Source organism: Oxyura jamaicensis (genome assembly GCF_011077185.1).
Source record: "Oxyura jamaicensis isolate SHBP4307 breed ruddy duck chromosome 17 unlocalized genomic scaffold, BPBGC_Ojam_1.0 oxy17_random_OJ72560, whole genome shotgun sequence".
Lineage (NCBI taxonomy): Eukaryota > Metazoa > Chordata > Aves > Anseriformes > Anatidae > Oxyura > Oxyura jamaicensis.
Genome location: NW_023304466.1, coordinates 1 through 13,307, shown reverse-complemented (window position 1 = coordinate 13,307; position 13,307 = coordinate 1). Strand labels below are relative to the sequence as shown.

Genomic DNA, 13,307 nt, shown 5'->3' with positions numbered 1-13,307 from the left:
CCGTCTGGAAGCAAGCAGCAGCTCCCAGCTCCTGGCTGCCTCTCTCAGTACAACCAGGAGGTTCTGCAAGGATGCAGAGGAGCTGTGATATCTGCATTGTGGAGGGGAAGATACAATGCCAGCTTGGAAACAGGGTGGTTGCCATGTCTCAGGGATGCCTAACCCTTTAAAAGGGCTGCCCACGCAGTGTGGGCAGCCCCTTTAAAGGATTAGGCATCCTTGAGACACTTGTGACTGCCAGTGACGCTGAGCCTGGAATCCCTGCTGCTGCGGTGCTCATGCGGCACCATTCCCATGATTGGCTGCAGCTCCTGGCAGGAGTGTGGGTAGAAGCCAGGGCTCCTCTCCCTGGCGCACCCACTCACACAGACAGGCAGCCAGGCCGGCACTGAGAGCAGCTGTGTGCGCTGCCGGCTTGGCTTTTCAGGGCAAGACACACTGCTTTGGGTCTCAAGCGGATGATGCACGTGAGCTGCGTGTTCCTCCCATTGGTGACGGCGTGCATGGGCATCCTGGTGTACCCAGCGCAGCACCAGCACAGAGGTGAGATGGGGTGCACTGGACTCTGTGGAGCATCCTGCAGCAGATTGCCTGCTCCTCACTGGCTCTCCCTGCTCCAAGGTCACCTCAGGGTTGTGATGGGGTCTGAGCCCCCATATGATTGCCAGCGCACTGTGGGAAGAGCAGGGCTGAATCCACGCGCCATTTGAACATTCTGCAGTGGGTTTGTGTTGAGGGTTGCAAGATGTGGCTTGTACTGTCAGGTCCCTGCTGCCGCGTGCTGCTGCTCACCCCCACTGGCACAGATCCTGCAGCAGGGCAGGGTCTGGCAGAGGTGGGGCTGAGCCCCACCAGGCTTGGGGAGGCGCTTTGGGAAGAGGGGAAGGGGAGGTCCCAGCTCCACTTGCTGCACTGCCCTGCACTTGGGAAGGCATCTGCTTTCCTGGAGCAAGATGATGTGAATAAGTGGATCTGTTACAACTTTATGACTTCCCATGGAGGCTGGGATATTTACACTGTCAATGCCAGGTTTCCTCCATCTGGAGCAGAAGCCTGCACATGTCCCTTCTTGCTCTCTGCTGTACCCAGAGCCTACATGGTGAGACCCCTGCATGCTGCAGAGTCAGGCACAGACCATGGGCAGGGAGCGCCCCAGGCAGGGGTTGTCACCACTGCGTGCCAGCCCAGCCGGGCCTGCCTGCAAGCAGGTGCTGGCTGCCCCCGTCAGAGGGCACCCACACCCCATGCAAGCCCAGAGCTTGCCTGGTGTGCACCCTGTGCCTGGGTGCCCACTGCGTGTCTGCTGCCTGTCCATCGTGCCCACTCTGCTTCAGTGGGGGGAACTCAAGGTATTGGCTCACAACACAGCCTGCGCATGGGATGGCAAGTATCTCCTTGAAATGACAGCAACATGGTGGCATACCTGGCTGCCCTCCCCTGTGGGTGCTGCTTTCAGCTGCTGGTACAGGTGCTGGGGACAGCTGCAGCCATGCTTCTCTCTGATGGGCCCCCATGCAGCTCCCTGGTCTCTCTGTTTCCACCCCTGGGCTTCAGCAAGGCTCAGTCCTCAGTTTCAGCAACCTCTCTACCAGAGACTGCCCTGCATCCCAGCCCCCCGAGCTCCCACACACAGAGCAGCCCCCAAGTTTGCCTTCACCCTCGTACAGAGTTGTCCCAAATTGTCGTGCAGGGGCACTGCATGGCACCAGCTGTGGGCAGGGCTGAAGGTGGGGTCTCTGAAGCCCTATATGGGGTCTCCCCAAAGTTGCCAATGCAGCAGGGCAGGTTTGGGGCTACAGCTCCATCACCTGGGGAGCAGCTGCTGGTCTGGGGCTTCACTGCAGCTGTTCTACTGCTCTCAGTGCCCAGTGGGATCCTTTGTCAGTGCCATGCTGCTGCTTGCTGTGCCCTGTAAATGCTGCAGACTGGCAGACATGGTTATCACTGGGGAAAATCTCTGCTGCTATTAAAATTAAATGCTTTTAAAATTTAATGGCCAAAAAAATGAAAAGGTCTGTATTCATTTCAAACCAAGTGAAATAGGAGTATGGGGATTTTTAACAGCTGAAAGGGAACTTAGAAATAAAACTGGTTAATGCAGGTGAGTCACCTGACCTGGAATCTCCTAGCAAAGCTGAAAATGAGCAAATGGCAAAACTGCTTTAATGATTTTAGTGCCACTTTAAACATTGGAAAGGCTTTAAGCACTGTGTCCCAGAGCACCTCAGGAGCTGCTTTCATCCCTTTCTGTATGGTTCTTCCAGCATTTTTTGTTTTGTTTGTTTTTTCTTTTTAGCACACCCCATTACCAGAGGCACAAATAACAGCCCAGATTCCCCAAGGCTGAAGGTGACCATAGGTCTACATAGGCAGGGCTGTTCCCTGGAGTCCCTTGGAGTCCTAAATGTGGCAGAGAGCCCATGCAGGGCTGTCCCTGCTGAGCACAGGGCTGCCCCCATGGTATGCAGGGGCTGTCCTGCTTGACCCCTTCCTGGCAGGGAAGCCTGGCCACATGTCATCACCTTGGCACTGCAGTGCTAACCTCTTCAGCTTGGCACCGGTGGCTCAGACCCAAACCTCATGCTGTTGCCTTCACAGCTTGCGCTACTTTGCAAAATGCCTTGGCAGTGGAAATCTGGGTGTACGAGCCAGGCAAAATGGGCATGTGCAATGCTCCAGCTGCAGCATCCCTTGATGGGGACAGGGACTGGCTGCTGGGCTGGGAGGTTCCTGGGGAGCTGGGGTGGAGGGATGCAGGGGGATCAGTGGCTCTTCATACTCATTTTGAAGCCTCCTGTGTGCACGTTTAAAGCAGGTGCTGAGATACCTGGCCAAGCACATGATCCCAGAAAGCAACCAAAGTGAGGTTCCCAGTATGACAGCGAGTGCTGGCACAGGCAGGATCAGGGCTTTGCCTCCCTTGGCTGAGCACAGGTTAAATGGGTCATGTTAGTGCAGAGACACAACCTCCCTGTTCTGAGGTGCACCAGCCCTGGCCATGGTTTCCTTTCCTGTGGGTTAATGTTGTCTGACCCTTGGTGTCTCTGTTTAAAACTGATTTTTGGCTTGGGCAGACAGACAGCAGCAGCTCTGAGTCACAGGGGTAGGCGGGGGCGACAGAGGGGCCTTTGTGACTGGCTGGGAGGGAATCAGTGTTTATTTCCAAACACTCAAAGCAATGACAAATTCCAGAGGAGCTGTAATTGTTATAACCTTGAATTATCTGGGAACCAAACTGCCTGCACCACATTGCCTTTGTATGTCTTGGTTTACCCTCCAGGGCTTCCCACTGGGGACAGCCTGAATGCAGCAATTGAGAGGCAGAGGCAGCAGGAGCAGGGACATCTTCTAGCTTTGAAGTTGAGTTTAATCCTGTTAAAAGCCGTATGCGTGAGCATACCTTCTGCCTGGCGCTGCAAGCATGGGGTGGTGGTTCCCCTCCTGCTCTGCCAGTCTGTGTTATCACCCTGCAGGTGGGCACCCCCCAGGCTGGCAGGGACCTGCCTGTACCCCGTGCTGCAGGGGGCACTGCTCAGGGCTCGGGTCCTCACCAAGTCAGGTTAACATAGCTGGGGGCTGCCTAACCTTGAAATCCCCACCAAGGCCTTGGGGATACCTAGTGGTCCCCGCTGCACAGGGCGTGGGGCTGGGGGAGGAGCTGGCCACTACCCCATTGCTCATGGGGCTGGAGGAGCCTGTGGCAGTCAGGGAGCAGAGCACAATGCTTGCCCGGGGAAGGGCTGAGTGACCTGTGAGCCCCATGGAGGTGGAGAGGAGCTCAGCCCTATGCAACACAAAGCTGCAGCAGCAGGGGTCTCCATGCACGGTCCCAGCCTCCCCCAGCCACTAGCCCTCTGGGTGACTCCAAGACCCCTGATGTGTACAGGAAAGTTTGGGACTGAGGCCAACATTCAGGTGTGTCTTCACTGGCCTTGAAATGGCAGTTCTGGGCCTGGAGCAGTTTGGAGATTTGCTGCTGTCAGAGCTGTCCCTCACAACCCACAGTAGAGGAACAGCTTCCAGGTACCTCTTGCAGTCTGGCGTGTGTCCCTGTGCTCTGCGCTGTGATGCCGGGGTACACAAGGTAGCTCCTGAGCAGCACATGCTGGCAGCTGACTGCTCCTGTGGGACTTCACAGGGGCCACAGGCTCCTACATGAAGGTGGTTGTGGCTGTGGTTGGTTGCTCCTTGTCTTGCAGCCTCCAGAGTTTGTGACATGAAAACTTTACAAAGAGTGGTTAGGAGCTTTCTCAGCTTTGGGACCATCGGTGTGCCAGAGAGCTACATTGGATTGGGGCTGGATTCTAAATAGCAATGTGAGCCCCTTCTCAGGCAGATGCTCAATGTAGCCTCTGTGCAGGGCTCTCACCCCACATAACAGGAGTGACTCCATGGCTGTTGCCCCAGGGCATCCATCTCACACACATGTCTCTCTTGGTGTAGGGAGGACGTCTGTTCCCAGCTTAGAGGAAGAAATTGATTTTCTGGCAGACGTGCTGGCCAGGCAGGACGCTACTCGCCCCCACACACTACAGGATGGCAAGCCCAGGAGTAAGTGCTACTTCCAGTCGGGTAAAGTTCTGCTCAGGCCTCTCCTGCAGAGCTGATGAGGCAGGAAATCACACCCAAGGCTCCTGCCAGTCCCTGGGTGGCCGGGACAGAACAACAGTGCCAGCCTGGAGCCGCTAGGCGCTGTGCAGCCCTGCTCTTGGAGGAGGCTGCTGTCCCTCCCCATGCAGGGATGTCCCCTGCTTGCCCAGCTCCTGGCCCTGAGTGACTTGGGCCAGGCTTTTCCTAGCTGCATCCCTCCCAGGCATGCAGCTGGGCACTAGGCATGCTGCTCTGCTCACAGCCAGCTTTGTCCCATAGCCACCCCAGCCACCACTGGGAGACAGCGAGTGCCCAGCAGGTTGAGAGAGGAGCTTCTGCGGAGGGGCCCAGCTGGCAGCAAGGCAGCTGCCACCCTCTCTACCTCTACCAGCACTGCAGCAACAAAGTATCCTGTGGAGGCATCCCCCATCCCTTCAAATGACGACGTGGTGCTGGGTAAGGCCTACAGGACAGATGTGGGAGGTCTCACGCCCTCACCTGGGAAACACAGGCTGGCAGTGGCCAGGCTGGCTCTGCACTGCAGGGTGGGCGCTGCACAGCTGGGGCTCACCCCAGTGTCCCCTCCACAGGGTTGATCGTGGTGTGCACAGTGGCTGGGATCTCTGCTCTGATCGTGGCTGCAGTCTGCTGGTGCAGGTAAGCACAAACCTGCTGGTGCTGGCAAGTCCTTCAGTGTCCTTGTTCCGGGGGAGCTTGTTCTCCAGGGTGTGGGGAAGGCTTGGAGTAAAGGTAACAGCTGTCCTTGCTGGTCCCACTGCAGACATGCCACTGCCCATCTCCACCAGGGTCTGTGCTGGAGGGCAGTGCTGGGACAGCCCCATGCCAGGCATAGACCATGGCTCCTGAGAGCGCTGGCACATTCTGTGAGCATCACTTTGGTACTGGGTGCTGACTCCCCTGGCATGTTGGTGGCTCATCTCCAGCTCCCTATGTACCCATGGCCTGCAGGATGGAGGTGTCTGTGACCAGGTCCCCACACAGTGGCAGGGCCACCTGGTCTAAGTGTGCAGCTGGTCACAGGTACCATCTCAGAGAACAGGGATCTGTGTGGGAGGGCTGGGGCCCCCAGGAGGACCACTGGCTCCCCTCTGGAGTTGCTCCTGACACTGCTGTCCTCTCCCATCGGCAGGCTGCAGAAGGAGGTCAGGCTGGCACAGAAAGCAGACTACTCAGCAGAGAGGATGGCCAGCCCTCTCCCCTATGACAAGATCTCGGTAAGGTGCCCACCTCCCTCCTTGCAGAGATTTTAGTGCTTGGGCCAGGCATATGTCCCCCCACGTGGCAGGGGACCCCCCCATGTGGCTGCCGTGGGCCTGGGGCTCTCCAGAGCCCCACCCTCACAGCTGCCATCGCTCTCTCTGCAGCCTGGGGACAAGACGCTGGCTCAGAGTGCCCAGATGTACCACTACCAGCACCAAAAGCAGCAGATGCTCTCCATGGAGAAGTAAGCAACCTTTACCTGGAAACAGAAAGCTGTAGCAGCTCCAGAGCTGCCCCAGACATGCCACAGGCTGAGGATCCCAATAGCCTGTGATGAGAACATGTGGTCCCTGCAGGACCCCCCAGGCCCTGGCCCTGGCCCCCAGCAGCAGCTGTCTGGCACACACTGGGTGGCATGTCTCATTAACTAGGGTCCCACTGATCACCCCTTTGGGCTTCACCCCCTCTGTCTGCAACCTCTATCCACAGGCATAAAGAGGAGCCCAAGGTGCCAGACTCAGCATCATCCGATGAGGAGAACGAGGATGGAGACTTCACTGTGTATGAGTGCCCTGGGCTGGCTCCGGTAAGGTGGGCATGGTATGGCTGGGGCACCTGTGAGCTCTGCAGGGTGTGCTGGGGGGACCCTGTGCCTGTAGGATGGGCTCTATCAGATGCCCAGGATGTGTGGCTCATCACAAAGAGCCTTTTAAACTTGTCCTTCATCAGCTCCTGAGATGGTCCAGTCCCTCTGCCTTCTCTCTGTCTCCCAGTCAGTTCCCAACGGGCCACCGGACTCCAACGGCAGGAACAGGGCTCCCCAAGAAGGGGCTGGGTCTGGGAAGTGGGGACAGCCTGCTGCACTGGGATGTGGGCATGCGAAGGGGTGACTCCCCGTGTTAGCTTGTGACCTGTCAGACCCAGAGGGGACATTTCTGACCGTGCAGCTCAAAGCAGACCCTGGGGAAGGGCAGCTCCTAACAGCCCTGGGTACAAAGAGCACAAAGAGGCCCCGAAAGAGCCTTTCACATGGTAATGGCTGCGGAGCCCAGCCATCAGGGCCCAGATTAAGGGTCATCATTACATCTTTACAGGCCCATTAAGGGGCAGTTAATGGCAGTCTGGGCAATGAACCCCATTCCTGCCAGCCAGGTTGCTGGACATCGTTGTATGGGTTTCTGGGCCCACGGCCCAGCACCTCACCCCACCACTGTTCTGGGGTGGCCAGAGGGTCCCAGCTGGGGGGCCGTGGCCTCCCACCCTTGTGTGCTGTGGGGCTGTGCCCTGGGGCTGGGGTCCCGTGGGATGGGGAGGCTCAGCCCCACAGCAGGGCCCTGACCTTCTGCTTTTCCCCTCCATCCCACTCTGCAGACCGGAGAAATGGAAGTGAGGAACCCGCTGTTTGACGACTCGTCCCTACACCCCCCAAACTCCAAGTTGCACCAGTAACACCCCCCCCTCCCCACACCCAAGCTCGCTATGGACTGCGTGCAGAATGGCACGGCCCAGGTGCGGCCTGCGCCACAGGGTGCCCATGCTGGGCCAAGGGGCGTGGGCTCCTCTGCCAGACTGTTCAACGCCTGCCCAATAAACACCCACTAACAGCTATGGGAGGGGGGGTCGCCCCCATTTCCAGCGTCCTTGTCCTCTTTGCCGATGTGATCGCGTCCCTGCCATCTGTTTGCTGCTCCAGCTCCGGAGAACACACCAGCCCTGTAGGGCACCCCAAGGGCAATCAGTGCCAGAGACCCCGGGGCCATGGAGCTGCCTCTGTGTCGTGCTTTGAAGAGGGCTAAGGGCTGTTTCCCAATGCAGCTGGGGACGATCGGAGAGGGGTTTAGGGAGCGGGCTCAGGGCTAACAGTGTTGAAGATGCCTGGACAGCCCAGAGGAGTGGGTGCTGCCAGCCAGCTGCAGCTGGGGCCAAACTGCTGAGAGCCCCTCCAGGAGGGACTGAAACTTTCCTAGGAATTGATGGCATCTCTGGGAGCTTCAGCGCTGACTGGCACCAGGACCTGCTCAGTCCCCTCTCCCCAGCCATGTTAGCAAAAGGCAGGAGCAGGAGGGAGCTCAGGCAGGTTGCAGTCTTTGCTCCCTGCGATGTTCCTTCAGCTGCCACAGAGGCCACACTGTGTGGTGCCTGGCCAGGTGGAGGAGGTCTGCCTGGGTCCCTGGGCCAGCACTCCCCTCTTTGGGGCTGGTCCTCAGAGGCCCTGGGATGCAGGCAGTCCTGGTGCCACTGCGCACCCCTCCTCCCCCCCGCCCCCCCCAGCATGGGGGCCTGAGGGACCCCATGCCCAGGCTGTGCCCATTGGAGACGGAGGATTCCCTAGAGGGATCTCACCCCAGGCATCAGTGCAGGGAACAATCAAAAAGGGTTAAGTATTTTGGTTTTAAACCTGTGTAGCTGTGGAGGAGGAAGGAGAGAGAAGGGCAGGCGTGCAGGGGGCCAGGAGCAGTAGGCAAGTCACAGTGTCTTTGCTGCACTGCTTCCCCAAGCCACACAGAGCCTTTGGAGTGAGAGCAGTGGGGCAAGCACAGCCGTGCCTAGTGCAGAGCAGGAGCAGCCAAAATGCTCCCTCCACATGCCAGCATTTCCCCCGGCCCCTGCCCTTGTCCAAACCCACACCCTTGCCCAGTGGAGCTCATGTGCCCTTAGCAGCATCCCCACATATCCTGGCCCATTGCTCTCTCCAGGCATCCCATCATGGCAGGGGACAGTCTCCTCCAGTCCATCTTAGGGTTCAGAGCCCCAGGGGACAGTCTCCTCCAGTCCATCTTAGGGTTCAGAGCCCCATCTGAACCCTCTGCCCATGTCTATATGTCTGGGTGGAGCATGCAGGAGAGGGGTGAGTTGTGCTCTTGTCAGTCGCTGCAAGCACATCCTTGCTCAGAGCCTGATGCTCCAAGTCCCAGAGTGTCCCTGCTGCACTGGCCACAAGCCCTCCAGCATAGGGCCTGGGATGAGTTTGCAGATGTTTTCACGTCCAGCCCCTGGTGTGGACCATCATAGCCACAGATGACCTGCTGCACAAGGGGAGCCCATTGCAGGTGCAGGAGCTGTTGCCAGCGCAGGCTTCCCCAGCAGGTATGGCATGGTGGAGACAGTGGTGTGGCCCTGTGTTAGAATGGGGGAGGTGCAGGGTTGTCTCCCCACAGGGCTCAATGGCAGCAGTCATCACTGCACAGATCCTTTTCTCTTCGCCGTGCTGTTACACGCGGGTTGCTGCCCCTCTCCCCAAGACCATTGTTGTTGTATGGATTGTAGTTATTTTAAAAGGAGATTTTATTAAACAACCATGTTTGAGACCCATGTGAGTGTGTGCTGTGGGGCTAGGTGGGCTGCACCCTGCTGCAACTTTGCTCTGTTGCAGGTGCTTGGATGTGGGTCCTGTGCTGGGACCCTTGTGTGTATGGAGGGGTCTCCTCTGGGGAGCAGGGGGTGCCAGGGGCAGGCAGGGCAGCTGCCATTCCCCCATCCCAAAACCTTCCCCAAGAGAGAGCCTGCCCTTCTGCTCCAACAGCAGAACTCTCAGGGAGCCAACTCTCTGGGCCATGCCCAGGGGTTTCCTAGACCCAGCAAGAATCATTTTACTTTCTTGCTTCTCAGATGTATGTGTTTGCCAGAACATCCACTCCACTGGGGCAGATTTCCCTGGAGAGGTGTTGAGTGAGAGCCCCCAGCTGTGTCTGCCTGCACCCAGCCCTAAATCACCCAGGGCAAAACCTCCCACCCTGATAATCTCTCACCCCCCAGGGCCGGGCCCTTCACACCTTGGTGGGGCTGGCAGATAAGGGCTCCCTAAGTGCTCCCTCCCGCCAGCCATTGTGTAGCCATAGGAGCTCCTCTCCCAGCCCTTTGATCACACCAGCCCCCTCACACTGATAGAATCTCGTCTCCTCCGGGTTTCGGTGCTGCAGGGTCGGGTGCTATTGTGCAGCCCTGGGCGGGTCACTCTCTGACTCATCACTGAACCACCTGGGTACTGTCAGGGTGCTTTGCTTGTGCCTGCTCATGGCTGTCCTGGCCACCCCATGGATGGGGACCTGGCCAGCATTACCCACATCCTGCCACCATGCCAGGCTCCCCAAACTTGCTGGGTCCCCAGCCAAGTCTCAGCCTGGCGTGTTTGACCTATGCACACTGTATGGGGGACACTGGGGTCTCCAGTTGCACAAAGGGCCATCATTTGCACTGCCCTGCTCACCAAGCCCCACCAGGGCTCACCCCTGGGAAAATGCAGCCCTTGCATGGTCACCCCTCCAAGGTCCCCAGATTCATCTTTCCTTTGCTCTCAGAGCCCAACAGCCTCTCACAGCACATCCAGTTTTGGGGGGAGTCTTAGCTTTGAGTAGGAGCCTGCTGCTCCTCCTGTAGCCCATTGCAATGGGAAGACCCCCTTACTCAGGGCCCCATAGTAGCAGGAGCCCCATGTTCCCCAGGAAGTCATGCCTCTGCTGCATGACTGGGCACAGAGGATTCATTTGTCCTGGAACAACACTTCCATGATGCAGACATCCCAGGAAAGAGCAAGGCCAGGTACAGGGGCTGTGCTCAGTCCCTGTCTGCATGTGCCTCCATTTCCCCACCTGTAAAAAGGCAGGGAGGAAGGGCTGGCAGATTTGGGTACTGCAGTGATGTGGGCGATACCCAAATTATACCTCAGGATCCCCTGTACTGCAGGGTCCCCTTTGATGAAGGCACAGCTCTGGACCAAACCATCCTCCAGGACTTCTATCTCAGCTGGGTTGGTAAGCACCAAGCCTCCTGCCTGTCCTCCTGGGGTCAGCGAGACTGAAGCAGCTTACAGAGCCCAGGGAGCAGGGGCTCCTGCTGAGCAGAGGCAACAGGCTGAGCACACAAGGGCAGAGCTGCTGCACAGCTCATCTCAGGAAGGCCCCAGCCCACTAACACTTATCCTGGCAGCCTGAGAACCCACCACCCGGGTGTGAGGCTGCAGCCTCTCCCCAGATGTGCCTCCTAGGTTGCTACCACTGTGGGACAAATGCTTCTCCTCAGTCACAATTCCCTTCCCAAAGGCACAGGCCAGGGCACAGACTCCCCATTACTGCGAGCCCTCTCCTGCCTGGCCCTGCATGCCTGGCCCTGGCACCTCTTGTGGTGCAGCCAAGCAAACTGCAGTGGCATGGGGGAGCTGTGCTTACCCACCTCCCCCATCCCACCTCCCCCCCCCCCCCCCCGATGATTCTGGGGTGTAGATGGTGACATTTGGGTCCAGCTGTGCCCCATCCCCACCAGTGCAGGGCTGCAGCCTACCATATGACTCTGCCTTGGTTGCACTAAGCATGAAACTGCAGCATCCAGCACAGAACTGACAGCTGTGTTGTGGATTGCCAGTGAATCATCATCTTTGATCACATACTCTCTTAATATCTTCTGTCTCCAAACCAGTGCAAACCGGTGCCAAACCAGCACACCCAGCAAAGGAGACAAATCTTTCTGCATTTCTGTTGCCCCAGCTTGCTACCATCCTACTGAGCTGGGGAGGACATGCACAGTTCTTTCCAGTAAACTTTTTCTAGTGATATCTGGCTGATCACAGAGCTTGGCCTGCCAGGATGGGCTGCAGCCCAAGCCTAGGGACAGAACAGGCGGATCTGCCCTGAAAGGGCAAAGAGATGCTGAGCTCCAGCCACTGGCACACAATGACCCCCACCTTACGCAGCCCCAGAGATCACCCTATTGAAATGTACAGGGGACACAGAAACCCCACTGACTCGCTCCACATCCCCCAGCTAAAACCATCACCGCCACAATGGGCCCTGCTCCTACAAAGGGCCAGTTCAAAGTCAACGTCTCCCTTCCCCTCCGCCTGTATATGAAAGGGAGCAGGAATGTGTTTGAGGCCTTGACGGGCAGCAGGCTTGGGCTGCTTCCTGGGGGGGATGGAGAGAAAGAGCGGGTTGGCAGGAGGAGGGGGCCCGGCCCAGGAACAATAAATCAAAGGGAAGGGGAGTTACTGCCCAGCCGAGGCATCTTCTGAAACCCTGGGGGCGCAGCTGGAGCCCGGAGGAGCCAGGGCTGATGGCTGCGATTGGAGTCCCGCAGCGAGACTTCCGCAACTCTGCCCGTGGGACCCGCCGGGCGGACGGCCCCGGCCCGGCTGAAACACGCACCTGCAGCCGTGACTGGAGCAGCGGTGAGACAGAAGGGCACTGGAGGGAAGGATTCTCACCCGTTGTTTCTCACCCCAGGCAGGTCCTGAAAACACGGGACTCGTTCAGGATTGCCCATGTCCCGTCCCCACTAGCTTTTCACATCCTTCAAGTTTTCCCCAGTCATTTTCCTTGTCTGCTGTCCCCTCCTAGACCTGCAGGATCGGGGCAGGTTGGTAAGTGCCCAGTGAAACCCACAGGACTCAGGAAGGGCCCAAAATCCACCTCACTTTGTCATTTTTTTCACTTACATGAAAACCATTACAAGGGGGTAGTTCCAGTTCCACTACCCCCATGCAGCAGGGCCCTGTGCTTGGCTATGGGCTGCCACTGGTGCTGCGGGTGCCAGCCCTGGGCACCTACCCCTGCTCAGCCACCATGCACAGAAAACAACAGCAAAAAACAGCAGCAAGCAGCCTTCATCTCCAGCCTGCCAGAAGTACCGCTGTAGCACACAGTGATGGGGAGGGTGCTCCTCAAGCCTATCTCCTTGGCATATCTCAAGTGTGAGACTGCAGAGGCTAAACAACAGCTCCCGGTAATCCGGGTTAATAAGCAGGGAAAGGTGCTGGATCAGGCTGCCCCTGCCTTAGCTCTGTCTGCAGGTCAGCAAGTACCAGGCCTGCCTGGCCCTGCCTGGCCCCAGGAGCTGTCATGGGGCAGACACATCCCAGCTTGAGCCTGGCCATCAGGAGCAGCTGGCTGTGAGGAGCATCCTGGGAAGCTCCTGCCAGGGAGGAGGGAGTGAAGGGGGAAATGTCTCGACCTGGGGCCCGATAGTGGGCCCGATAGTGGGGCCCGATAGTGGGGCCCGATAGTGCCCCCGACCTGGGGCACTGCGAGGAAGCAGTGTGAAAGGAAAGCCCTTGAGATAGAGAAAATATCAAGCACGTCCATTGTGGAGTAGATCAGCCCGATAGCGAAGGCTGCAATTAGCCCAAGAGGCACACCCAGATCTGTGGGGCCTCTAGCCTGCCTCTGCGGCACAGCCTTCCACTGCACAGCGATGGAGAGTAGAGCCATGCTGCGGTGTCAGGGAACTGGGAATGTCCAGCCTCGACCACGGAGTGCTGCCACTTGGATCCTGTTTTCCACTGCCTTGAAGAGGTGGAGGGGACAGACGAGCAGTGCACGAAGGCACCAGTGTCCCAGTGGCTGCCCATCCCCAAGGCCTCAGTCATGCCCCGGCCTCTGCTCCCACCACTACGGCTGTTCCCGTCCCCAAAGCAGCCCCCTCCACAGCCACTCTTGCCCTTGACGAGCCCCCGGCGAGGAGCTGCTGAGGGCACGGCCCTGCCCGAAGGGTTGGGGTCGTCGCTG

General features: G+C 58.3%; 1 protein-coding gene across 1 annotated transcript; it reads left to right on the top strand.

Annotated features, from left to right (window-relative positions):
- The first annotated feature begins 376 nt into the window (after positions 1 to 376).
- NPDC1 (neural proliferation, differentiation and control 1) lies at positions 377 to 9,123 on the top strand. The gene is made up of 8 exons (XM_035312560.1): positions 377 to 543; positions 4,444 to 4,551; positions 4,870 to 5,046; positions 5,181 to 5,247; positions 5,741 to 5,825; positions 5,976 to 6,055; positions 6,301 to 6,397; positions 7,183 to 9,123. The coding sequence occupies exons 1-8, from the start codon at positions 459 to 461 to the stop codon at positions 7,258 to 7,260; spliced, it is 777 nt and encodes a 258-aa protein (XP_035168451.1). The 5' UTR covers positions 377 to 458; the 3' UTR covers positions 7,261 to 9,123.
- The last annotated feature ends 4,184 nt before the right edge of the window (positions 9,124 to 13,307 follow it).

Excerpts from the sequence above, each read along its gene's own strand:
- NPDC1 (XM_035312560.1), top strand. The coding sequence starts at position 459 with ATGATGCACGTGAGCTGCGTGTTCCTCCCATTGGTGACGGCGTGCATG. Across the intron at positions 544-4,443 it reads AGCGCAGCACCAGCACAGAG|GGAGGACGTCTGTTCCCAGC; the intron begins GTGAGATGGGGT and ends CTCTTGGTGTAG. Across the intron at positions 4,552-4,869 it reads ACAGGATGGCAAGCCCAGGA|CCACCCCAGCCACCACTGGG; the intron begins GTAAGTGCTACT and ends TTTGTCCCATAG.